Source organism: Mytilus trossulus, chromosome 10 (assembly GCF_036588685.1).
Source record: "Mytilus trossulus isolate FHL-02 chromosome 10, PNRI_Mtr1.1.1.hap1, whole genome shotgun sequence".
Classification (NCBI taxonomy): Eukaryota; Metazoa; Mollusca; class Bivalvia; order Mytilida; family Mytilidae; genus Mytilus; species Mytilus trossulus.
This window is the reverse complement of record NC_086382.1, coordinates 47,330,140-47,357,577: the sequence shown is the minus strand read 5'-3', so window position 1 is coordinate 47,357,577 and position 27,438 is coordinate 47,330,140. Positions and strand designations below refer to the sequence as shown.

Here is a 27,438-nt window from a genome sequence, read left to right as displayed (position 1 = left end):
GTAAATTTATTTGGGTGTAAAAGCGTTGACCGAAGTACATTTTGTATGAAGCGCGGAAGCGCTTCATTCTAAAAATGTACGCACGGTCAACGCTTTTACAACCCTATAAAGTTACAAAAAGAAGCATTCAATACTTATAATTACATTTTTAGCTATAGGATTATAAAAACACGATTTTCATGAAGTTTAATTTTTAAATTCACCTGTGCACTTTATTGTGAGACCTCGTGTCATCATGAATGAAATGTTATTGTCTCATGCAATTGCTTACGGAATAACATGTGATGTGCAATTAGCCAATCAGAATAACGTATTATAATGAAACATACATCTAATGTAATTATTGTTTTGTAAACTTGTGAACTGTTACCAAATGTCTTTAGCGTGACGGTCCAGCACATTGTATGCAAATCAGATTCCCTATGCACATCACGTAGACATACGCTTTTCATTAATTATATGATATATTTGCCACTGGACGTTAAACACTAATACATCACTACAATCGTGTTTCTTTGGTAACCGTGCCGAAGTTCACTTGAATGTATGTTATATAAATATGTAGGTACAGCATCGGTATGTCAGAAAAAAAAAGTACAATAAAAGTCATCTTTGATATAGGAATAATATGTTCATTAATGTAGTATATATATATGTCGTTTGGATATTTCTCTTTTTCCATACCAAGTTAAAACGTCGACTCAAATTATCAAATAATTAAATTAATTATATATAAAGTATGATGTTTCTATCTTGTATATGCATGATGTATTAATTATCAATTATGTTTTTTTTTCTTTCTATTTCCAAATCCCGTCGTTTACTATGTGTTAGTAACTTCTTCAGTACAATGGCATTACACTAGTACTTATTTCCGCTTGATGTTTTATGGAAGAGAAAAACTACAGGCTTTCTTAATTAGCCGTTTTAATAATTATCATAGCTGTATGAATTTATCATCGAAACAGATGTTACGTATTTATTATAAACATTTACACAGTAGAAAATATTTTTGAACATGCATTATACCTGTTTCTAATCTTTATTTTTGATATCAGAATAAAGGTAAAACTTATGGTTTTGTGTGCACTGGAATCGTTCCAAAATATTGGCAGCGAAATCATAACAAAAGAGAAGTTAATTTGAGAGAGGGATAATGTTAGAGTAATACGTAACTTACATAAGGGACAACAAACATGTCACAGAAGAAATTTAATAACGCTAAAATAGTTGTTCTTGGAGGACCTGGGGTTGGAAAGACAGGTAGGGAACTTTAAGCTTTGTTATCATTTAGTATTTATTTAGCTGATTTTTTTGATTTTTTTTGTGTAATTACATTTTGTACAATTACATTTATACATAATGATAGATGTTGTGTTTTACAAATAATATGATAGTCATATAATGATCAATAATTAATGGAATGGAGGAATATTATTCCTGCCAGTTTTAGAATTACTGCAAAACTCTGTTTTGCTTTTACTCGCTTTTATTCGAAAAAAGTTCTTTACAATTTCTAAATGAAGCTATAATTAGCCTTGACTAAGTATCTTCATTGCTCTTTAAAGTTTTTTGTTTGTCCATTATTTTGCTCATCGAGTTTTTAATTCCCTCCACTAGTGAAATCGACATTGAACAAGTATTAGGTCAGTTTCACGAACTATTTGATGATTTCAAAATGTCTTGTCTCAACTCACAAGAAATATGCGTTTTACAATCTTCCGATACAAGAAAAGTCGTATGATTTGTATATTTCGATCATAATTTTATGTGGATGGTGTTCAATATATGCTGGAGTCGGGTTCATATTTAAATGCACATAGTCTTGTTACGTGCGGAGTTCATACCTTTCCTCGGTCGTTTTTTTTTTATTAACCTAATTTGAATATTCATGATGGACTACCGTGTTTTTACATCCGGAAAATACTGTTGCCTTATATCTCAACACCGACTGGGAATAAGGGATTAATATTTTACTCTTTTACAATGTTCCAAAATATGCCATTCCTTATTCTACGCCCCTAACTTTGTTATATTTAGCTTTGTTATCACAGTATATGACAAACTGTTTAACAAATACTAGTATCTAGTTAAAAAAAAAAAATCTGCACGTTTCTTTTCGAGCTTTTTTAATTTGATATTTAAAAAAAAAATGAGATTAACTAATGTCTGAGGGAAGTACAAGTGTACCATATGTATATATTATTTTACATCTTAGAATAACAAACATATCTTCATAATGATATTACAATAAACGTTTCTCTTATATTCATTAGTCTTGTCGGTATCGTAGATGAATCTTGACGTTTTACGAGTGACGTCACATTGCAGATGGTTGTGGATTAAATTTATCAGATTAAATAACTATGACGAGAATCTCAATAGTATTTCTCGAGTCATCATGAACTAATTAGTCAGAATGGATTGCATGAAGGCAACTCAGAATTTGTTTAATAACTAAATGAGTTGCATAAGTCATTATTTGCAAGAAATAATAAAATCACAAAAATACTGAACTTCGAGGAAAATCAAATCAGAAAGTCCCTAATCACATGGCAAAATTAAATGACAAAACACATAAAAACAAATGGACTAGAACTGTCTTATTCCTGACTTGGTATAGGCATTTTCAAATGTAGAAAATGGTGGAAACCTGGTTTTATAGCGCTAAACCTTTCACTTTGTTAGTAGGTTGAAATCCACCATTTCCCGGAATTCATTGATACCGTTTGACTCGTCGATTAGTGACCTATACACAATTACAGTCTCAGTTGATAAATTCTGCATGTTATTTTATTTTGAAATATGATGATTTCCAAGTTTTATTAGCCAAGACATTGCATCTTATGTTTAAACGTAGGAAGATAAATCTGTGATTTTTTTAATCTTTACTGATTGTATAAATAAACTTCAACGAGTTTCTAGAATTTTAGTATCATATGCAAAGTTTTATTATTTAAATATTCATTTTACATTTAAACACATTTTTTTACTTCAAGATGCATAAAAGTGTCTAATATCCCTTTATTAATTATGAAATTTCTAAATATTTCGATGGGATGATATTCTGATATGTAATTGCAGGGTTACTGGACTGGTAATAGTATCTGCAAAAAGAATTAAACATTAATTTGGGTTTTAATTAGCTTTTAACATAGAAATGATATTCCTAATGAAACTAAAAAAACATTCTGAATCAAAAGAAGTTGGCACCATATCATAAGTTATATAGTTTGCGACTGACCTCATACGGACCCATAGAGGGTAAGTGTAATTTATAGGACGGGGGATATGATGTACTTTACCTATTTCTAGATAAAGCCCATATAATTTAATTGATAATTGTATCTTCTTCTTTGTCAAAAATTAATTTCAAATATCTGTCACAATAGTTGCATACAGTATGGTAAATTTGTTCAAAATATTCTGTGTATTTGTTGAAAATTACTCATAACCGTAACTTTCAATGCAATGAATATAAAGTGACATCGTAAGCTACATTTTCTGCATGAAAAATGGCAATGCCTTTGACAGAACAACACAACATCCTAAACCTATGTTTAAAAGGTTTGTTACAGGTAAACTAATCAGGCAGATACGTAATATCAATGAAATAATTACGTACCACCATGCTTAAGTAATTATGCATAATACTTTCGGAAAAGAATTCTAAAACTTAAAAAAAAAACGTCTCAAAAAATTATAAACATTAAGTTCAACCAAGCCTTATCTACCACATACTACTGAGGAATTCAAAGATACATAATATAGAAAAGCTTTTAACCTAGTTTAGTTGCAAAATGTAAACAGGACATGCATATATTTATAGATTATCGTTGATTATCTCAACGAGATTGATTTTCTCGCTTGAGCTGGTACAACGAAAGTGAGAAAAGCAATCGAGTTGAGATGACCAACGATAATCTGTTTATCGCTATTTTACCTATGAAGACGTTGTCAATTTCAATGTCAATTTCGTTAGCAACGCCACGTGGCCTCCTTAGTTTCTAGCGATAATTTTTCCCATCTCAAGCGAAAGGCATGATATGACAATTATCACAAAAAAAGATCAAAGAAAAAATTGAACAAAATAGCGATAAATTATGATACATGATTTTTTTAACGAAACCCTCCATGCTGCAAGCTCGATGCTGATTGTTTGTGATGCCATGTTAGTACTGTGGATCTATCTATTATTCAACAAGAACATCTCCAAAATGTGTTATCCTATGGTCCTATTTATAGAGAACCCCAAAGCATCTATTGGAACCATTACTTCAAAATTATTGTGGATTCCGTTGAGGACTACTCTAGAGCAGGGACTAAACAAGAGGAATTCGATTTGGACACTTTATCAGAGTATGTCAAATCAATCAGGCCTTTGATAAAACGTCGAATTCCGAAAAAAAATGAAAAACTGTGCTAATAATCGATCAAAGTCTGTTTTAAGAGATAAAGAATCTGTGAAATGTCTTATCATCTCTAGATCTTCACGATAAATTTGTTGTTATGCCTGCTGACAAAGCTTCAAATATTATTGTCTTTTTTGTACTTCGATTAGTGTCTTGTAAAATAATTAGGAATAATTAGCGCTCATGTTATCCGAGAAACAAACAAATATCGTTTCACAAGGGTGCGCTTTTTGCGAATCATAAGTCCTTTAATTCTTCAATAAACAGAAAACCGGAATAATGATAAAATTGAGAATGGAAATGGGGAATATATCAAAGAGACAACAACGCGACCATAGAAAAAACAACAGCAGAAGGTCTTCAATGTAACGAGAAATTCCCGCACCCGGAGGCGTCCTTCAGATGGCCTATAAACAAATATATAATCCTTGTATTGGATACAGAAGCTTCACAAAATATCATAAAAACAATGGTACATAGTCGGCATATTTACATGTTCAATGAAGGAATTGTCAATAAGATGACAAGAACTATGTCTGCAGTAAATGAGGTTCTCCGTAATACTGTGAAATTTTTATTTGCGTAGTATATATAGTACACAATGTATAAACCATATGTGGATTCTACAAAATCTCTGAGGAACTACTAGTTAATTTTCAATTTCGATCTTTCTCCGAAATCAGTTCTATCAAAACGTTTGAGTTTTCAATCCATGTATAAGCCACAATTTTCTACATCAGAAAACATCTGTACTGAGTAAATATTTATTACAGTTATTATCTTTTCTCCTGTTTGCTGTACCTCATCTACCATTCTTATGTAATTTCAATAATATATGATCGACTAACAACTCTTCTTCCTTGATTAAGGGGTTTTCTATCTTCTTCTTTCTATTTTGGAAAATATTCGTACTCAATGAAATAAGTCGTTAAAAAGGCATATGAGTGTTTTTCAGTAAGCTTTCATATTGAAATACATATCTTTTATTAATACCTTGTTTATAATCAACAAAGTCATGAATTCATTCGTTTGTGTGAACTTGGTTGTTGTGGAATTGTTTAATGAGAACATTAAACACGTCATGTATATAAATTTAGATATCTCGATCATTTGATGTTTATATTTATGGAAGTCTGTTGTAGGTTTATGTGATTATTTGTCAGTTCCACTTCAAAGTAGATTTAATTAATGGTCTAATGTTTTGAATTGTTCTGATACTAGACAAAAAGAAGTGGCGGAAGATACATAAGGATGAATCTAACTCATAAATCGACGTAAGTCTGATAATTTTGCATGGCAATAAACTTCAATCTACTTATATGTTAGACAATACTTGGTCATGTTTTATGAAGATTTAAGCCAAAGAAAATAATTCCCTCAAATGTAAGGGATATAAATAAGTAAATGTCGTTTTATATATCCCTACCAAACTTTTGTGTGTATTCTATATATGTGTACCATTAGAAAGTGCATGAAATTTTTCAAAATTCAAAATGTTTTTATTTTAATCTTTGCACTTACATCTTTAATCAGTAGGCTATTTGCCCAAGAAAAATGCCAAAGAGGATTGTACACTTCGTTTGTGCAGCTATAAGAGTGCACTTTCATAATTAACTGACAAGGAATTTATGTATAGGATTTCATAGTGCATGGAAACCATGTACTATAAAAATTAGAGGGCAAAAACTGACTTTTCATTGAACGGGAAGGGATGGGTATGTTCTAATGTAACAAACAACAATCTACAAAACACTACCTGCAAAACTAATGAGTAAAGTAAATCTCACAATTAATATGGGTGAGTTTTGGTCAACTCTCCGAGCAGAAGCTTAAGGGATATCGAATATAGGTTCATATTATCTTGTTGTGTCTTAATACTGTCAACTCGACACTTCATTTTTTAGATTTTATAATTTTTAAAACAAATAACGTTTAAATAAAGTCAACACATGTCACAAAGAACAGAGGAGTTAACAGAAAATTGAGGATGGAAATGGGGAATATTACACAGAGACAACAATCCGACCAAAGCGCAGACAACAGCTGAAGGCCACCAAAGAGTCTTCAATGTAGCGATAAAATCCCGCACCCGGAGAAGGTCCTAAGCTGGCCCCTAAATATAATAATATATAAATGGCAAAACAAGACTTAAAATATACGAAGTTAAAAGAAGAAAATGGAAAATTAATGTCATTTAGTTTTGTTCTCAATCGTTGTCAATATAATGGAATGTTATGCGACTGTTTACAAGTGAGAGATTTGACCAGGTGGTAGTCAATCACTTTCTACATAAGAAAATGCCTGTACCAAGTATGACAGTGGTTATCCATTCGTTTGACATGTTTGAGCTTTTGATTTTGCCATTTGATAAAGATTTTCGTTTTGAATTATTCAAGGAGGTTGCTATTTTTTTGTGATTTTTACCCTTTACTTTAAAATCATTTTCTGTGGTGTTGTACACAAAGCTTTGTTGTCATTAATCTTCGCTTCCAGTAATGACACAATGAAATATTAACGAAATAGAATAAGAGAAAATATGACAAAAAATCAAAAAGATAATGTAGTTTTTACCTGATATCAAAATCAATACTGTCATTATAACAAAATTTCAGTGGTTTTTTTTTTATTACTATTGACATAGGATAAACAGGAAATGCTGTTCTGGTGGTATTTTGCCAAACAAAATTAAAGATTTTGAACTTAGAATAAAAACATTACACCACTTAATCTGTTCTGTTGTATTTTTCATTTACCGGATCAAAATGTTGTTTGTGTATTTTTGCGATACTAAAGACGACATTTGCCACTTTACGTTGAGCAACTAACAATTAATCTCTTCAAGCGCCTCTGTGCTTCAATTATAATAAACTTTAGCATTGGTGTCTAAATTATTTGTTTGATGAAATGCATCGACTTTTTACATAGACTAATTTTCTGGATGTGCTCTTGTCAATAGACATGTTACGAAATGGTATATTCATGACGCTGAGGTTGACAACTTACACTTTAAATGTGGGGACTGTGTCAAAACACGAAAGAAATCGACTATTATGCATGTTGCGTGTTGCATGTTGCATGTTGCATGTTGCGTGTTGCATGTTGCGTGTTGCATGTTGCATGTTGCATGTTGCGTGTTGCGTGTTGCGTGTTGCATGTTGCGTGTTGCGTGTTGCATTATTTCTTTTACATTTTTTGTAAAATTGGAAGAATTTTTAATTATGATATACCAAGAAGGTTATATGACCTTCTATGATACACATATACTTTTTGTAAAATTTATCTATAAAATTTATTATCAGTCAACGAATTTTCACCATATTTCTTTGACATACATCCCTTGTCACCATCTTATAGTGTTTATATATCCCAACTTGTACGATTCGCTCGTGTATGTAACAACGTATTAGATTTTAGCGAGAGAAAATTATGTATTACTGAAAAATTATTACACCAGGGTTTTCGATATCACAAACTAGTCAAAACATTTACCGTAAATTTTATTATCGATATAAGGAAATACTTCGTAAATATAACTCAACATGCAGACATCTTATACGTTCAGGTATTTCACATCCTATCTTTTATGGTAATATTCTTTACAAAGCACAAAAATGTCAGTATTCGCCTCAAAAGCTTACAAAACCTTTAAACAGACTTATTAAGAAGGGACATAGTTACGATACTGTTGTCAGGTCATTAAAGATTTCATATTTTGGTTTTAATATTGGTTCACTTATAGGGTCTTTGCATCGGAACTAAACGCATTTATTTAAAAACAGTTGTTTAAATGACACGGGTTATGTTCTTCTCATATATTTTATGAAAGTATGATACTGAACCCCTAACGGGAGGGATTGTGCCTTAGATTCATATGAGGAAGACATAATCTTTCAATCAGTTTAATTGAACTAGAGCTGGCATATGCATGTCAGTTAACTGCTAGTAGTCTGTTGTTATTTTTGTATTATTGTCATTTTATTTTCTTTTCTATTGTTACATCTTCTGACATCGGACTCGGACTTTTCTTGAACTGAATTTTAATGTGCGTATTGTTATGCGTTTGCTTTTCTACATTGACTAGAGGTATAGAGGAGGGTTGGAATCTCATAAACATGTTTAACCCCGCCGCAATTTTGCGCCTGTCCCAAGTCAGGAGCCTCTGGCCTTTGTTAGTTTTGTATGATTTTTAATTTTAGTTTCTTGTGTATAATTCGGAGTTTAGTATGACGTCCATTGTCACTGTACTAGTATACATATTTTTTAAGGAGCCAGCTGAAGGACACGTGGGTGCGGGAGTTTCTCGCTACATTGAAGATCCATTGGTGGCCTTCGGCTGTTGTCTGCTCTATGGTCGGGTTGTTGACGCTTTGACACATTCCCCATTTCCTTTCTCAATTTTATCACGCAGTTTGCACTTTTTCCAATATCTGTCATTTGATTAAAGTTTAAAATACTGTCAATGAGCTTAAGTTTGTGAACTATATCTTATCTATAATAAGCAGTTTTTAATTGTTGACCATACTTTGCTATTTTCAGGAGTGTTGAGATTACTTATAAAAAAAATCAGTACTTAGCAGACTGACCATTGACTGTTAAATTTAATGTATTATACTCAATATTTCTTTTTTGTTTTAAATCCTGTTCCTAAAGTTGTGTAAACTGGAACTAAATGCTTCATGTTAGAAAGTATCCAAGTCCTGGTCAAAATTAAGAATGTAGGACAGAAAGTCACAGCACAAAAATAGTTATCAGGTACCAGGATTCTAATTTAGTACGCCAGACGCGCGTTTCGTCTACATAAGACTCATCAGTGACGCTCATATTAAAATATTTATAGAGCCAAATAATAACAAAAATGGAGAGCATTCAGGATCCAAAATTCCCCCAAAAGTTATACCAAATACAGCTTAGCTAATCTATTCCTGGGATAAGAAAATCCTTAGGAAATTTAAAAAATGAGCACATTATTGATGTACATGTCAACACCGAAGTGTTGACTACTGGGCTGGCGATACCCTCGGAGACGAAACGTCCACCAGCAGTGGCATCGTTCCAGTGGTGTACTTCCCTTTTGGCGGCATTTTTAAAGAACAAACCAAAACCAGTTACACAGAAACATTTTGAATATTTATGAGATTTACATGTATTATTATTGTCGCCTTTAATTTTTCCCGTATATCTTGTTCATCCGTTTTATCCGGTACGCTTCCGTTAGGTGTCCGTTTTATGCGGTACTAGTCCGTTGGCAAACTCCCCGGCAGTTCCAGTTCCGATCCGCATACGGGCCCGAATACTACTCTACACTAATTGATGGAGTAAAGGAAAATAGTTTATTTAGGCCAGACACTGTCCTTTGGTGGCATTTTGGAGAACAAATCAAAACCAGTTACACAGAAACATTTTGAATATTAATGCGATTTACATATATTATTATTGTCGCCTTTAATTTTTCCGTATATCTTGTTCATCCGTACGCTTCCGTTCGGTGTCCGTTTTATGCGGTACTCGTCCGTTGGATGTACGTTCGACATCCGTTCTATCCAATACGTTTCCGTTTCTCGTCCGTTGCATATCCGTGTGTGTCCTTTATGCATTCGTTACGCGTCCGTTTTATTTGGTCAGTACATCAACGAACTCCCAACGGATAACAATTTTGTCAACGGACAACTTTTATTTTCATCCGTTAGTCGTCCGTTCGTGCTATCCGGTAAGGTGTGACCGAGGCTTAAATATTTCAAAATATTTCTCTTATATATTCAAACAATTGACTTTCTGTCCATTTACATAAAATCAATAAAAAGTAATAAATGTGAAAATGTGAAAAAAGTTGAATATGTTTAGTGATGACTTGGTGGGGATGGGATAACTAAACCGTTTCACATGGTCGTTCCTTAATTTTAATTATTTTTTAATTGTTGTATGGGGTCACTATTAGAGATCATTTCACCTTTAGCTTGATAAATATTATTGTTTATTTATTTTAACAGAATATAAAAATCTCTATGTTGAGAGAAAATCTCTGTCATTGAAAATAATTAACAGGTCATACAATTCTATCAAATTACCCATACCATCTAATTAATACTACCAGTCTCCAGAATCCAAGTTAAAATGACTTTTGTTGAAAGGTTAATTATAAATTTCAAATGAATTGAAGGATATCTACAAGCATAATATACTGCAGAATAAATTTGTCTCATTCATTCAGTTATGACATAAATCTAAACAGTGAACCTCAAATAAACTAAACAAATGAATATCGGAAATTTACAGTCTTTATTTTTCAGATTCTGTCACTTTAACATAAAAAAGAGTTAAATTTGCAAACACTGGTAAAAAAGTAACATACATAAATTTGTGTTCGTGATAATAAATAACCACCCGTAAAAATTAAACCACCATTCATCTATCTAAGGTATTGTAGTATAATTTTGAATGACCTCATTGAAACAGCAATCGCACAATAACAAACTAAAATGAAAGATTAGACTTAATGTACAAAACATGTCATTCAACTTTATTCTTTTATTCAACACGCAACATGCAGCACGCAACACGCAACATGCAACACGCAACACGCAACATGCAAAATAGCAGTTCCCAATGTGTTGAAAGAGATTACCTATGTTTACATTGAATATTATTTAAAAACTGCATTGATCCTTTTGGAGGCAATTCCGTATGGAACGAATATTCAATAAAATTTGTACCATAGAAATATAAGAAATAGATATTAATAAATTCCATAATATTTTTATGAAATTCTAATGCAAACAAATTGGGGGACGGTCATGTAAATGCAGTAGATGAGCGGACAGTAGAGACAGGGGTTACGGTACAATTCTTCTGCAATCCATTCATTGACCTTGAAAATAATCTTACGTATTCTGTTTTATATCTAGTTCATACACAGGTGATTGTGGACAATAAAAATCCTATAAGATTTATTCGAAGTAGTTTCCTAGGGCATTAAAATGATATCTTTCAATATTTGGACCAGGTTTGGATTTTGATTTCTCCCAGAATTTTGTCATCTTAGCAGATAAAATTTATCTATGTCGATCGACCCTTGTTACCCCCTGCAGTCGCCATCATTAAAGAGATAAACCACAAACAGAAAGAAAATGTTAAAAATTATAATTTGCGTATATCAGAGTGTCGGGTAAATGTCGATCAAGCTATAAGGCACCTAAAATCTTTCAGTCATTAGAAGCTTATGGAGACATCCGAGAGAACAAATGAACCAGACTATAGATCTCTGTGTGGGATTAGTGGAGCAACAGATTGAACTTTTTCAGGAACTATAATACAACAATAAAACTAATATATAGCTGTCTTACTATGTATATATTATCAATATAAATTTTAGAATCGAATGAACTTGTATATCTCTCAAGTTTTTTTGGTGAAGTCAGATATGTTTCTTTTGTATCGGCTACTTTTTGGACCGTGTACAAAATAATTCGGCATTTACTATTAGCAAAGACAGTTTTGCCAAGGTAAATTATAACGCTTAAGTCGATTGATATATTTTAACTGGCATACAAAAAGTAAACATCTGAACTTATAAATTGTTCATGATTTTCTCATAATAGACAGATCTATTTTTAAACTCTTTTGAAAATATATTTTTTCTCTCTTCTCTCTCTGATTAACTTAATATTTTAATTATTCCGATAGCCAGTAAAGGTACATGTAAACATATTTCTGTAAAAACAAAATTTTGAAATGTTTGTGATAATAGTTGCTACATGTTCCTATATTCAATTATGTGTCTATTATCTTGCATTAGAAAATCTTATGTAATCCTATAGTTATAAGTGATGACAGAATACTTGAAGAAGATAATCAAAATGTCAATTTACAAAAAAATAGTGTCATGCTCATCAACGAATCATTATCTAGGTCCACTGTCCTTGTAAACACTTCGATTGTTTCAGGTTTGTGTATGACATCATGTTTCTGTTCAGTTTCTTAGCTTATTTGCCTTTTCGAGTGTCATTTTAAAAATATTGACACAATCAGTTCTAAAAGAATTTTATATCTCTGTATTATCAAATCAAAATAAAAAATAACCCATCCCAACAACAATTCAAAGTATGCGTGGGATCTATTCAGTTTCAATATCTCAATATCATGGCATGTTATGCATTATGGTTTACATCTTGATAAACGTAATATAAAAACAAGAAATAGGTGAAAAGTATAAGAAGGTTATTAGTAAAAACAAATATCTATCTTATCAACCTATCATCTAAATCCATAGATTTTAACGATAAGATAGACGATGATTTATCATCTTTTTTTTCTGTAAAGACTTTTTGCGTAATGACATGAAGCTTATTTCATAGCGTAATGTAAACTATCTTCAGAGTTTTTTTTTAGTTTTACGTGCCCATGATTAAGTCTACAAATTTAAGGACTGTATTTAATTGTTTTTGACGTGGTAACACACAATTTTTCGGAGCCAATGGCGTTTACATGTCTCAATTGGTACTGTTGCACGATGTAATTACATGTCATTCAAATATCACTTACATAAGTATACTCTTAGCTCAAAAACTAACCAAGCCATGAAGAAAATTTGAAGTTATCATATCACAAGATCAACTGTCAGCATCCTAAATTGATTGATCGTTACATCATCTCTGTTTCTCAATTTGTTTACTATTTGTGTTTTATTCTGTAATAGATCCATAGGTTCACATTTTTGTTCTGCAAACGTTAATTTCTTTTTGCAATACCTTGCTGTGACATTGGCCTCTTGTTTTATACAAGAGATATACTGATACATATAGAAACGATAGTAAAAAAAAATTAAATAGGGTAATACAATTAAACCTCTTTGAGGTCCTGAAACAAATATTTGATACAGTACACACGCAACAGTAAACATGCAAACTAATATATCAATTTGAAACGAGACTCTTACTTTGATGACAAGTTTGTCAACCTTGTTTGAGGTTCCAACGATTTGATAATTTTCTCCCTAGACAAACTTTTAAAATTACATGGATACGAAGTGATCACAATGTCTCAATAACTATCTTTCTTTCCCATTAATTCAAACGTATACGTGTTGGCCTATCGAATAAAAAGTCAAGATATGCCATTGTTTATACATTTGAAACAGAACAGTTATGGAATATTTGTTCTACAGATGACGACAGATATGTTCAAATTGTCATTTCCACAATCTTGTCCTTTTCTTCCTAAAGTGAGCTCTCAAGTTTTACCTACATGTATCACGTGTTTGTTTACCTACACGAGAAACACGTATGGATGATCGCACATGTCGAGCACGATCTGCTCATCCTTCAACAGCACCTGATATCATCTCTAGTTTTGTGCAAAAGGGGTTCGTGTTGCCCTCCTTTTTTTTTTAAATTATGCTCTTTGTGCCCTTTTAATTTTTTCAATGTCTGTGGATTTTTTCTGCTTACAGTCCTGTCTATCATTTTTAATGAAAATGTTTTTAATTTCAAAATTTCACTTCCGGTTACGTTACTGGGCTTGAAAACTTATATGACCGATGGTTAACGAATTCAACGATTACTTAGAATAAGATGATACTAGTATTCAATTACCAATCCACTATTAATGGTGCCTCATCACTTGGTATAGCTTAATATCAACATATTTTAAAGGAGTGAAACTACGGGTGTCATATGTGGAGAAGGATCTGCTTACCCTGTCAGAGCTTAATATTTAATTGATATTAATATTGACACTTAATAATGTTGTGATTTTTTTAAAGCTCCAAAATTCCTCTTTATTTTTATAACCACTAATACATGTAGTATTTTTTTTATTCTTTTCGTTAGCTAAGTAACACTTTTAAAAACTATTCCCTTAAATTTCACACAATAAACTTCTTATTCTTTTATGTCTCGAATAAAAATTCATTTCAATAATTCATTCAAAGTTTGCGTGGGATCTATTGAGTGACAATTCCTCATTATCATGGCATGTTATGCATCGTGGTTTATAAACTTAACGTAAAACATGAAATATGTGAATGTGCCCAAGAATAAAAACGGTTATTAGTAAAAACTAGATATCTTGTTTATCAGACAAACATCTTACTCCATATATTATGACGATAAGATAAACAGTAATCAATCATTTTATTTCTTCTGAAGATACAAAAGCCAAATTTCGACCATCTAAAGCTTTATTGTACGTGCCCATGGTATAGTCTAACTATTGAGGAACATCTACATTGATAACTGCAATCAATATTTGTGCTAGATTTAAATCATTTTTTTTAAATTTCATGAAATTGTTTTTTTATTTTAAACAAGATGATTTCCGTATTCCTTTTTTTTTTTGCGTCGTCAAATATCATTTGTCAGAGCCAATAAATTTTACCTGTCTTTATTGATACAGTATGCATGTCAGCGCCATTTCGATTTCGAACTTCATTTCGATTTCAACTACAAAGGGGAATTCGTAGCTCAAAAAGCTAATCCAGCCATGCAAATTGATTGAAATTATCGTTTCAAAAGATCTACGGTCAACATCTTAAATTTGGTGATAGCTATTCAATAACGTTGACAATTTTATATGAAAACGAACAATACATGAAGAGATGTTAACGTTTATAACTTTAATTTGAGGCTGTCAAGTAATGGAAACTTATTTAGTCTGATACAAATATCTAATTCAAAGTATATCTAGAAAAACTTAATTTAATAAAGGCATCAACAATATTGAATTCTTTACCACTTCATATAAAGAATTTGAAAATACTGATACTTTAATAGAAAAAAAAATGTATAAATACAAAATTCATTAGGCATTTTTTTTCACCAAGTATAAATGTTTTATAATAGATTTGTTTAGAATGTACATTTAACTAGTAACGTTGATTTAAACAGTAACTATTATTGTTAAATTTGTAAATACTTCAGGAAATATCAGACATAAATTTGCAAAGAAGTGTAAAATAAAAGAACAAAAATACCGAACTCCGGGGAATATTTAGAATGAAGAGTTCCTAATAAAAATAAAAATCTGCAAAAATCTCACTTAGAGTGTTTTCAAAAACAAATTCTCACTTAAAATGTTTATATATTTGCATTTTACTTGTTAAGTTCGTTTCAGTTTCCCTTTCCTGTGTAATCTTTAACAGATGTTTTCTTAATAATTTTCTTCAGCGTCAAAAGTTATATTACACAATTGAGAACTTCTCAAATGAAAGTTGGAATAAATGCCTTTGTGCTTTACATCAATTGTCAGAATTTCGGTTCTGCAGGCTTCAAATTAAGACCATCAATCAAAGTTTATTTAGCAATGTTTATTTATAAAACGTTTAAAAGTGTGCTCTTCAACAACATATTTCAAACACGTAGTTAATTACATATTTGATTGAATGCGATATAGCTTGTACTCTTTCTAACGTCTATATATCTAAAACACTTTGTTTCACCCTTAGCGTTTACTGATAAGGAAGATATTATTATTTTATGATTTACAATTTACATAACTACCATTGTTTTTACTTCAAAGTACATTTCACTTGGAACAATCTTTTTTTTTTGTATCGCATATTAAGCCTCTGAATACATGGTTTTGATTTCTAACCGATATTATCTACAAATATAATTTCGGACTCGGACTTCTTTTAAACTGAGTATTACTGTGCGTAATGCTGTGTATTCTTTTATTCCCCATTAGCTAGAAATATAGTGGATGGTTGAGATCTCACAAAACATGTTTAACCTCGTTGCTTTTTGCGCCTGTCCCGAGTAAGGAACATATAGACTTTGTCAGTCTCGAATTTAAAAAAAAAAATCTATTTCATTTATATGAAAATAGTTCTTTAGTTAATGAGACGTCAGGATTTTCTCTTTGTATTTAAGGTCAATTGGTGACCTAGCTACTGCTGTTTTCAGCTTTTTGTTCGGATTGTAGACTCATTTTATAATAAAACAACTATACCATAAAGACCAAAGCAAAGCATGTACCCTTTATTATGCAGAGAGTGATCAAATGTGAAAAAGATATAAGGGATACCTGTAACTTGATTTATGATAAAAACAGTAAACGGAGAATAAAAAAGAGGGACAAAAGATACCAGAAGGAGATTCAAATTCATAGAAAGAAAATAAAATGACAACGCCATGGCTAATAATAAAAAGACAAACAAACAAACAAATAATAGTACAGAAGACAAAACATAGAAAACTGAAGACTAAGCAACACGAACTCCACCACACAACTTGGGGTGATCTCAGGTGCTCCTGAATGGTAGGCAGATCCGGCCCCACATGTGGCACATGTCGTGTTGCTTATGTTATTCCAAATCCTGTAAATAGTCTAATTCGGTAGATGACATTTGTTAAAAAGGAAAGGGTTTTGTAGTTACGACATACGGAACATATACGATATCATTTGTGAAACGGTAATTCTATAACGGTCAACCAACTCGTGATGGCGTCTGTAAGGCAGACTGCAACCAACAACAACAACTGAATGAAAGACTCCTCGTTCGCGACATGCATATACAAAATGTCCAGAGATCGGTAATAGAAGCTCGCGAGCGCCCAATCGTCTCTTTTATTTTGGTATTTTCCTCTTCGACGGTATAAAATTGTATAAAATTAAGCATTTTTAGTATATGGTTTATGGTACACGCATCATCTATTTATCATAAACGTATTTATGCGAAAATACATTTACCAAGTAATCGTGTTTTCATAATTGTAGCGATCAAATATAATTATCAGTATTGAATGCTTCTTTTGGTAATATGATATGGTTGTAAAAGTGTTGACAGTGCGTGTGCGTACAATTTTTAGAATGCAGCGCTTCCGCGCTTCACACAAACTGAACTTCGGTAAACGCTTTTACACCCAAATGAATTTACAAAAAGACGCATTCAATTCTTAGTAAAAATTGTTTTAAAGAAAACTAGCTAGTCTAGATTCTCATCGGCATTTCTGCCTACTCCGCCAATCAAAAAAGAAAGGCCACCGTATCATGCTTTAGGTCTCTGAAAGGGGCTTTTATCCTCGGGGGAGCTTTTATCACAAACAAACTAAAACATATGTAGAAACTGTTTTGTTTTGATTCACCTTTCGTCTCAATTTTTCATTGTCAAAATATTATGAATTAGTTTCATTTTTAACATTGGTTGCTTTTCCTTCTCGAAAAGTGGTGTGTGTCTTGACATATGATTAATTTCGTACTTCCGAAATATGTTAGGAATAACTGTCGGCCTATTTATAACAGGAGGTAAAATGAAATCGATTACTCTAACATATGTTTCTTCAGAGCCCTATATGCAATTTAACAGATTCAATAAAGAAAGACAGCAAGCATGGAAAATTAATTTCTAAAAATGATATTGCATAACAATAAAATCAGTGCAAAACACTTTGCGGAAAATTGAAAAATCTGATTTATCTTTTCTTGTAATCTAAAAAAACCAACAGTATCAATTTGCAAGATACAAATCAATTTCAAACAAAGAAAAATGATTTGGCAGACGCCCTGTCTAATATTGTTCTTAAAATAAGTACATTCAATTTCGAACCTGTTTAGTTGCTTAAAGTGTTTAACTTTAGATTGTTTTCATTAAATATTTAGTAACTGGTTTTTTCTACTTGAGAAATATGTCAGTGTAATCTATTCTGAAATTTCTAATCTTAGAAACCTTGCATCATGTTTTAAATACGATTGAATATTATGATCTTTGGAAACAGGACGAGGAGGTAGACTCGCCGAGCTTTTCTCTCGTTTCATAGCGAGTAATAAGTCTTATTTTTCCTATAATGTACATACTTTTCATCCTGTAATTTACATCCCCACTTTATGATTTATACAAATGATCCATATAGTTTTTACGGATTTTCCAAATAAATTGACATAGTTTTATTTATTTTTCAGCTTTCACAGTCCGATATATTACAAAAAGATACATTGGTGATTATGACAGAAACAAAGGTACCTAGATATAAGAAGATGTGGTATGAGTGCCAATGAAACAACTTTACATTTAAGTCACATTTTGTATAAAGTAAACCATCATAGGTCAAAGAACGGCCTTCAACACGGAGCCTTAGCTTACACCGAACAGTAAGCTATAAAGGGTCCAAAAATGGCTAGACAGTGTTAAACCATTCAAACAGGAAAACCAGCGGTATGATTTATACAAAAATAAGAAACGAGAAAAATTATGAACCACATCAACAAACAACAACCACTGAACAACAGGTACTGTACCTGTATAGATTGCTACATATGTTTTAACACTAGAGATTTTTTTTTATGATTGTCAATGAGACAACTGTTTGTTTACCCCAGTTGTCTTGTGATACAAATTATGTAATAATGTCTGACAAAAACACAAGACTGCGGTTGGTATTTGCAGTTCATTGTATTTCATTGCTGGTACATTACAGTGCCAGTTAGTTTGAGGGTTCATCACTCAAAAACATGTTAAAACTGGCACTCTATCAATATCTCTGTCAAAAATTCAGACCTTGTTATCCTAATGATTATAACATAGCATTGTCATTTATCTTACCTCCTATATATTTCTAGGAATATGATTTGTTAATATAAATCGAGTGGAGACCGTGTTTATTTCATATGGGACTAGTAGGCGTGGTTTATTTGAGTACACGATTAAAAAAGGAGTTACATCCCTTGGTGTTGAGGGAAACTCAAAAGGTTTCAACAGATAAATTGATGATACACATTTGAAACAAATACAGAAACACATTAAAAGCTACCAAGTTGCTACTGTTGGCCTTGTTTTTGCAAACAATAAAAACATTGGTCTACGTCCATCTAGACCAATTGTAGTACATGTAGGTTGTTAATATTGAAGACTTGAGATCACTTTAATAGGCCACTAGTCTAAATGTCACTTGTTAAGATAGCCTGTAAGATTCTTTACACAATGTGCTTGTAACGAACGGCTGTATGTTGTCTTATAGTAATAACGTAACTATTAACAGTACCAACTGTACTGCAGCAGCAACACATTCAGACAATAAATCATGTCTCTTTAGTGATTAGCGAGGACAAAATAATTGAAAATTTAAAACACAATAGAGATAAAGGGTTTACTTAATAACCAAAAATTACCAATAGTAAAGCCAAATCCGAATGACAAACAGATCTTTAAACCCATGAGATAGAAAAATTCATTAATTACAATTGTTTGTAAGTTGATATAAATTTAAAAACAAAAGCAAACTGTAAATATTTTTATCAAGATGGAAAGAATACTATCTGTTGTGTCATGTGGTCTTTATCAGATATTGTCTGCATTTATCCTAAAGTATATTAAGTTTTATCGACAGAAAATTAAATTGTTTTTGGCATTTCTTTTAATTCTCAAGTGACTATATGCTATTTAAAATCTGCATGCGGAAATACGCCATAATCTGTTTTCATGCTCGAAAACTATTAAGTGCGACATTATTTTGATTAGTACATATAAGAAAAAAAAAGTAGATATTTTATTTTGCAAAAACATAATGAGAACAAATCTAAAATTTGTGCAAATGGTCCTTAAATGTATTCCCTATGGATAAAGATGATATATAGTTTACTTTTAAGTACGCAGCAGATGTTTTGTTCATCTTTCTAATATGTCTAATCATACTGTAGGATATAAATAATTAAAGATAAATCTGCCGCTATTCCTTCCTGATTACTGTACTTATTACCAAGTGTTTACCACAAAAGTCATGATAACATCAGCATTGTAATGGGATATCTGTCGTCTGCTCGATACAGATAGATCTACATTGTAGAACAGTAGGTGCATGATGGGATATGTATCTCCTGTCGTCTGCTCGATACAGATAGATCGACATTGTAAAACAGTAGGTGCATGCATCATAGCAGATTTGTATCTCCTTCATATTAAATGATACGTGTAACTTGCAGGTATTGTTTTGCATACATATAGCATTGCAATAGCATAAATTGTGTTTTATAATGATCGCTTTTTTACCTTTCTGTAATCGTGACACTTAAATATTTTGCGAGAAGTGATTTCTGAGTTTTTGAAATTTTGATTGCTTTTCTTGCTGTCTTAATCTCTTTTCTTACTTCTACGCTAAGAGTATGATTGCAAATGAGACAACACGACATAGACGGTTATCAAATTACCTACTTAGCATCTTAATGTACATCTCTTTACATGTACATGTACTTAAGGTTGCAGTCTTGTAATTGACTGCTCCATAGGCTTACATGCAAAACAGCTCATCTTTGAAAATAAAAAATAAAAAATGCAACATAGAAAAATTTTCATGTTCATATCATGTATGTACTAATGTGAAATTGTGATTTAATCGAAAATAAAGTGGGTCATGCCAGGAAAAATAAAAAGTTACGCATTCCTGAAGTCAAAACATTTTTTTTCTACTTTCTGTTTGCTATTTTTACTAGGCCGCATCACTTCCAGTAAACATGATATCCTTCCACTTTCCTGGATTGATATCCCAAAAGATGCAAGATTTTTTTCCAAGTCTATATATATGTTTCAATTCAGCATAAATTTAAACCTATTATCAAACAGAAAAAAAATGCACAATTTTGTTTCCCTCCGTGTTTTGACGTGCACCGGAAACTGGAGTTGTAATACAAGACTGGTACATTAAGAGCTAGCATTATTGGTTTTATTTTAGGGTCTTTTGGGAAACTCATGTTCGTTCATTATGAATTATTGATACAAGCATATATCATACCATCATAAGGATTAGTAGTCAGTACTCAAGTATGAAATTGATTTGTTACAATTCTTCTTTGATTAATTTAATATTTTTTTTAAAAAACCTTATAGGGTTCAAAGGCCTGAATACAAAGTTAATCAAAGGTAGATTTGCATAGGCTTCCGAAGATACTAACATAAATAAAAACCAGTTTTTAGTTTTAGATAAAGAGTAGTCCATAAATGTCTACGGATGGAACAAATTCATAAATGACGATTTTTCATTTACATACATGTACATGTACAAATAAGTAAGGCAAGTTTCTGACCTTCAAAATATGACCAACATTTGTTTTGGCCGTTGTTCTCAAAGTACCTAAATTCTTAGTTTTTCTAGTATTCGCGCACAATTTCAAGAAATTAAAGATGTATTTTATTTTCAGAAATGATGTACACGCATAAAATTTCTGCGCCAAAAGAAGATATTAACCTTGAAATATTGGATACTGCTCAAAACGTAAGTTAGATTTTCTATGGTTTGAAAAGCGACTCCAATATTTACTTCGTAAGTTTTCATTTTGAACGACTGCTGCATTAAGTAGCCGTTATCTGAGATTAACAGAAATGTCTGTTATCCTGTTTGAGAGCCATGTTTCAATTCATACACATTTTAACATTAATTAATGTTGAAACATGCACATTCCTACAACAGATATCACTTAAGTTATTTGTAAAATTTGCATTGATATTAAATGCAGATCTATCTTCTCACGTCATATTAATTTTGGTAAGCCGGGGTACCAGTACAAGAAAAGTTTGTTTGTGTATCTTACTAAACGCAATGAAGTTGCGTGGCACTATCCTCGTTAAGGATACTAATTTCGGAATACGTTTGAACTTGGTTGTTTTAGGTCCTTTCGGGTCTCCATGTATAGCAATCACCTATTTTTTCATCATCAGCTCGCAAGCTTTGAAATTTTATATTTCAGCGTTCCTGATGAAGAAAAAGTGCTTTGGACGAACGAAGTTTATAAAGAGTTGTTTTAATATATAGACAAAAACACAGCTAAAAAAATATGATATTATTAAAAATAAGAATGGAAATAGCAATGTGTCAAAGAGACAACAACCCAACTAAAGAGCAGAAAATAGCCGAAGGAGCATAATAATAATTAAAAACCAATTGTTCAGAGAACAATTGAAGTCTTCCCACTGGTAAAGATCTATTTTGATATTGATATAGGAAAAATCAGTTAATAATGTTAGTTCCTATGGCTTTATGATGTATTTATATGAATTTAAAGCGAAGGTCAAAATCTAGAACGTCCTATTAACCTATGACCTTGACCTCAATTTCAAGGTCATAAACCAAGGACCTCAAATCAAAAGACTATAAGTCTTATTTATAGTTGGTTAATGAGTTATTTCACTATACACATTTTTTAAATACAAGAGGGGAGAAAACACCCTTTTACGTTCAATGTACCCTTGCAATCAAAATTTACGTGTAACAACATGTCGCAACAGACAATTTAGATAAAATAATTTGTCGTTATCTTATACAGTTTCTGGAAATAAGAGAGAATAAGTCAAATTCAAAAATTAAAATATGACCTTGACCTTTGACCTTGACCTCATTTTCATTTTTTGGACCAAGGACCTCAAATCAAAAGTTCCTAGGTCTCTAGCACTTATGGTTTACAAGATAGAAATGCATATCACTTATATCAAATGCATAAGGAGAAATAACCCTTGCAATCAAAATTTACGTGTAACAACATGTCGAAACAAACAATTTAGATAAAATAATTTGTCGTTATCTCTTACAGTTTCTGGAAATAAGAGAGAATAAGTCAAATTCAAAAATTAAAATATGACCTTGACCTTTGACCTTGACCTTATTTTCATTTTTTTGGACCAAGGACCTCAAATCAAAAGTTCCTAGGTCTCTAGCACTTATGGTTTACAAGATAGAAATGCATATCACTTATATCAAATGCATAAGGGGAAATAACCCTTGCAATCAAAATTTACGTGTAACGACATGTCGCAACAAACAATTTAGTTAAAATAATTTGTTGTTCTCTTATACAGTTTCTGGAAATAAGAGAGAATAAGGCAAATTCAAAAATTAAAATATGACCTTGAACTTTGACCTTGACCTTATTTTCATTTTTTTTGGACCAAGGACCTCAAATCAAAAGTTCCTAGGTCTCTAGCACTTATGGTTTACAAGATAGAAATACATATCACTTATATCAAATGCATAAGGGGAAATAACTCTCATATGGAGCGTTCATATCGCTTCGGTCAAAATAGGACAAATCATGCGAGGTATTTTGTAAAATAAATTTGTCGTAATCTTTTATGGTTGCAAAGGAGTTCTGCTCACAAGGAAAACAGTGTTTGGGGAGATAACTCCTACAAAGAAAAGTATTCGGTTATGCAGGGTAAGTTTCAAAAGCGCATAAACTGTTCGAAATCATATACAAAATATCTAAGCGACATGTTGCGAAACAAATAATCATCGCAAGAACAAAATTAGGTGGAAGAAAAAAATAAAAAATTCAGAGAACAATTGAAGGTCTTTCCACTGAAAATAATGTATTTTAATATGAAAGTTGTAAAATTAAATTTAAAATGTCATTTCAATCGTCAACTGATAGGTTATTGTACGCTGATTCCAGAAATATATGGTTTCTATACACACAAAAAAATAAGGGAGATAATTTGTTACTTCCGGTTTGAAAAATGTTACTTCCGATAATATTTGAATATTTAATTGACACTGATTCCAAAAAGATCTGGTTCTATATACTTTTTTATTAATAAAGTACAAAAAATAGCTACTTCCGGTTTACACGAGGTCACTTCCGGTTGTTTTTTTCAAGGTTAAATGGTTTGATACCTTTCGCCAAAAGTCTCATGGCTATATCATGTTTACATATGAGCTGAAAGCAAAGGTCAAAAACTACAACGTCAAATTAATCTATGACCTTGAGATCAATTTCAAGGTCATAAACCAAGGACCTCAAATCAAAAGACCATAGGTCTTAATTATATTTGGTTAATCAGTTATATCACCAGACGCGTATTTTTAAATACAAGAGGGGAGAAAACTCACTTTTACGTTCGGGGTACCCTTGCAATCAAAATTTACGTGTTAAGACATGTCGCAACTAACAATTTAGAAAAAAATAATTTGTCGATATCTTATACGGTTTCTGGAAATTAGTCAAAATTAGAATATGACCTTGACCTTTGACCTTGACCTAATTTTTATTTTTTTGGACCAAGGACCTCAAATCAAAAGTTCCTAGGTCTCTAGCACTTATGGTTTACGAGATAGAAATGTATATCACTTATATCAAATGCATAAGGTGAAATAACTCTCATATGGAGCGTTCATATCACTTCGGTCAAAATAGGACAAATCATGCGAAGGATATAACGAGCAATTTTGTAAAATAAATTTGTCATAATATTTTACGGTTGCGAAGGAGTTGCGCTAACAAGCAAAACAGTGTTTGGGGAGATAACTCCTACAAAGAAAAGTATTCGTTTACGCAGGGTAAATTTCAAAAGCGCATAAACTGTTCGATATCATATACAAAATATCTAAGCGACATGTTGCGAAACAAATATTCATCGCAAGAACAAAATTAGGCGGAAGAAAAAAAAAAATAATCAGAAGAAAAACAATAGGTCTTTCCACAGAAAAGTGGAAAGACCTAATAATATTTGTCACCCAAATTGTTTTATAAAAACGAATGTTTATACATTATTTATGTGTAGTCTATTATTAGAAATATATAACTTGTTTTTTTACAGACTCAGGAGGTATGTAATAAGCACATCAAGTGGGGAGATGGTTTCGTATTCATATATTCAGTGACAGACGTGGACAGTTTCCGCGAAGCGTGTCGTCTTAAAGATATAATTCTTAAACTAAAAGGATCAGAGACGCCTATTGTTTTGATTGCAAATAAATGTGACATGTTGTCAGCCCGTTGCGTTACGGAAGATGACGGTGCTTCTCTTGCAGCACAACTAGACTGTCCTAAGTTTGACCTTTCAGTGGCGGAGGGATATCAAGGGGTATCGGAAGCCATGGAAGAACTACTTATTCAACTTAAACGAAATTTTGTGAAAAATTTAACGGCTAGTGCACAATCAGGAGAAAAACCAAGATCAAAACTTTTCAATATGCGAAAGGTTTTAAAGAAAAGAATAGGACGTAGTCACAGTGATACGTTTTAGATCCACTGACAACTTTTAGAGTAGAACCAATTAACCTTTGCAATGAAAATGCGCTATAAATTATTTTTGTTGTACTACATAATTATACTGTAAAATATATTTATTATTATGATGATGTATTTTATCTTTCCGGCGAATCTTGTAGTAAGTTGTAATCAATATACATTCTTGTTTAAAACCCGTTCATAAATTAATTTTTGAACTAAAGTTTCAGCTCCCTCAGACAAAGATGACCCTCGATGAATTGTATATTTCGTTTTTTTTTTTTATTTTAGGTCATAAAGCTCTATTATTGTTCTCATAGCTTGTAACATTTCAGCGTATTTACATATCCCTGACTTTCAAATGTTAATTTAGTTTGAAGCTCCTTATAAAGGTACATTGTAAATGCCGAAACGTCTAAACACGGTATGCATAGAGACTCCAGTGTTTATATCATTCCCTATACATTACACAGAACGAAATCAAAAACTCTACTTTTTACAAGAAATTATTCATTGGAGCAATAGATTTGCCATTACTGGGCTGTTGTATTCGGATTTCATCCCGGGCGTTTAAAGGACAGACGTGACACAACATTACACAAAAATTTTTTTAATCCCACTAAAAATTTTGTGCCGTCAAAAGTCAAAATTAGATAGCAGATCTTTGATTTATTTCTGTTTAATGCGTTTTTGATTTTAGTTTCTGATGTATAATTCGGAGTTTAGTATGACGTCCATTCTCACTGTACTAGTATACATATGTTTAAGGGGCAAGCTGAAGGACACCTACGGGAGTTTCTCACTTCATTGAAGACCCATTGGTGGCCTTCAGCTGTTGTCTGCTCTATAGTGGGGTTGTTGTCGCTTTGGCACATTCCCCACTCTTTCTAAATTTTATTTAAAACTGTCATGGTTTTAGAGTTTGTCATATTATGTAGACACCTCTCTATTGCTTTTAAGACTGTTTTTCGCACTTTTCTCTTATTTAGATAATTTTGTCGTTAAGTTGCTATCTGTTAATGTTCATCCTACATCATATAAAAACAACTTCTAACTGAGAAAGTGGCATGTATTCAAAAAAATGACCGAATGCGTATACAGGATCAGCGTCTTCTCATACGATACATTACTGCCCATGGGAATTTAATCTCCGTCAAAATGTCGATAGAACACATTCGATAACTTAGCTGATCAGACAAATATTCAAGTTACTTAAACAAAGCTCTCCGCTTTCTTTATGTGACCTTTGAAGATGCCTGTAGGTCGTCGGTTCATGTCTGTCCAATATGTTTTCCGCATTTTTAGACCAACTTTCAATAACTTCCAATAATGGTTATTTTCTAATATGCAATGAAATGTTACGTGAAATTTTTTCTATAGTACTGGACAGGATAAAACTTTACTCATGCCAAATATCTCTTTATTTGAAACAAAGATAAATTCTGCACATTTTTTGAAAAGTGCAAATTTAAGAAAGTCTAATAGGGGAAAATCAATGGTGGTATTACACCTTTATATCGGACTATATATGGATATGGGTTTTCCCATTGTTGAAGGCGATAATTTCTTCCATCTACTTTATCTGAACTTTTGTACATAGGTGTTTCGCGTATTCTTTGACAATCATATCACATCTCTTATATTTTTTAAAGACGACAAAACAAGTCTCTAGTGAGTTGAAAAAACAGACATTTCGTATAAAAGATGGCGACGGTAATGTTTATATCTTGTTAATAACTCTTTTGGAACAGTGTTTGTGTCATGAGCAAATCCATGTCAGTGAAGAACATGAAGTGAAAAAACCAATGATTGGTGAACATATCGTTCTTTAAGGCCAATCACGAAGTGTCTACCAACGATTTTAGCTGAATTTTACTTTTGATTTGCAGATCTTGCTTTCAAGATCTTTTTTGCATTGGAAGTGTCTGTGTAGCTTTTATAGTTTTCAGGATACCGATAACAGGCAAAAGTACTAAGAATTGATAAAAACGTGATTAAAGATCATCGCTTCAAATATGGCAACGTCAAACAATTAAGGCAACGCTTTCTTATTTGTAGATCTTGTCTTGCTCTTCAAATTTGCCATTTGAAGTGTTTCTGTCTC

The 27,438-nt window shown here is 32.0% G+C and overlaps 1 protein-coding gene across 1 annotated transcript; it reads left to right on the top strand.

Moving 5' to 3' along the window:
• The first annotated feature begins 948 nt into the window (after nucleotides 1–948).
• On the top strand, nucleotides 949–25,465 carry LOC134686287 (ras-related and estrogen-regulated growth inhibitor-like). Its single transcript, XM_063545955.1, has 4 exons — nucleotides 949–1,263; nucleotides 18,306–18,362; nucleotides 21,534–21,607; nucleotides 24,922–25,465. The coding sequence occupies exons 1-4, from the start codon at nucleotides 1,197–1,199 to the stop codon at nucleotides 25,348–25,350; spliced, it is 627 nt and encodes a 208-aa protein (XP_063402025.1). The 5' UTR covers nucleotides 949–1,196; the 3' UTR covers nucleotides 25,351–25,465.
• Nucleotides 25,466–27,438: the final 1,973 nt, after the last annotated feature.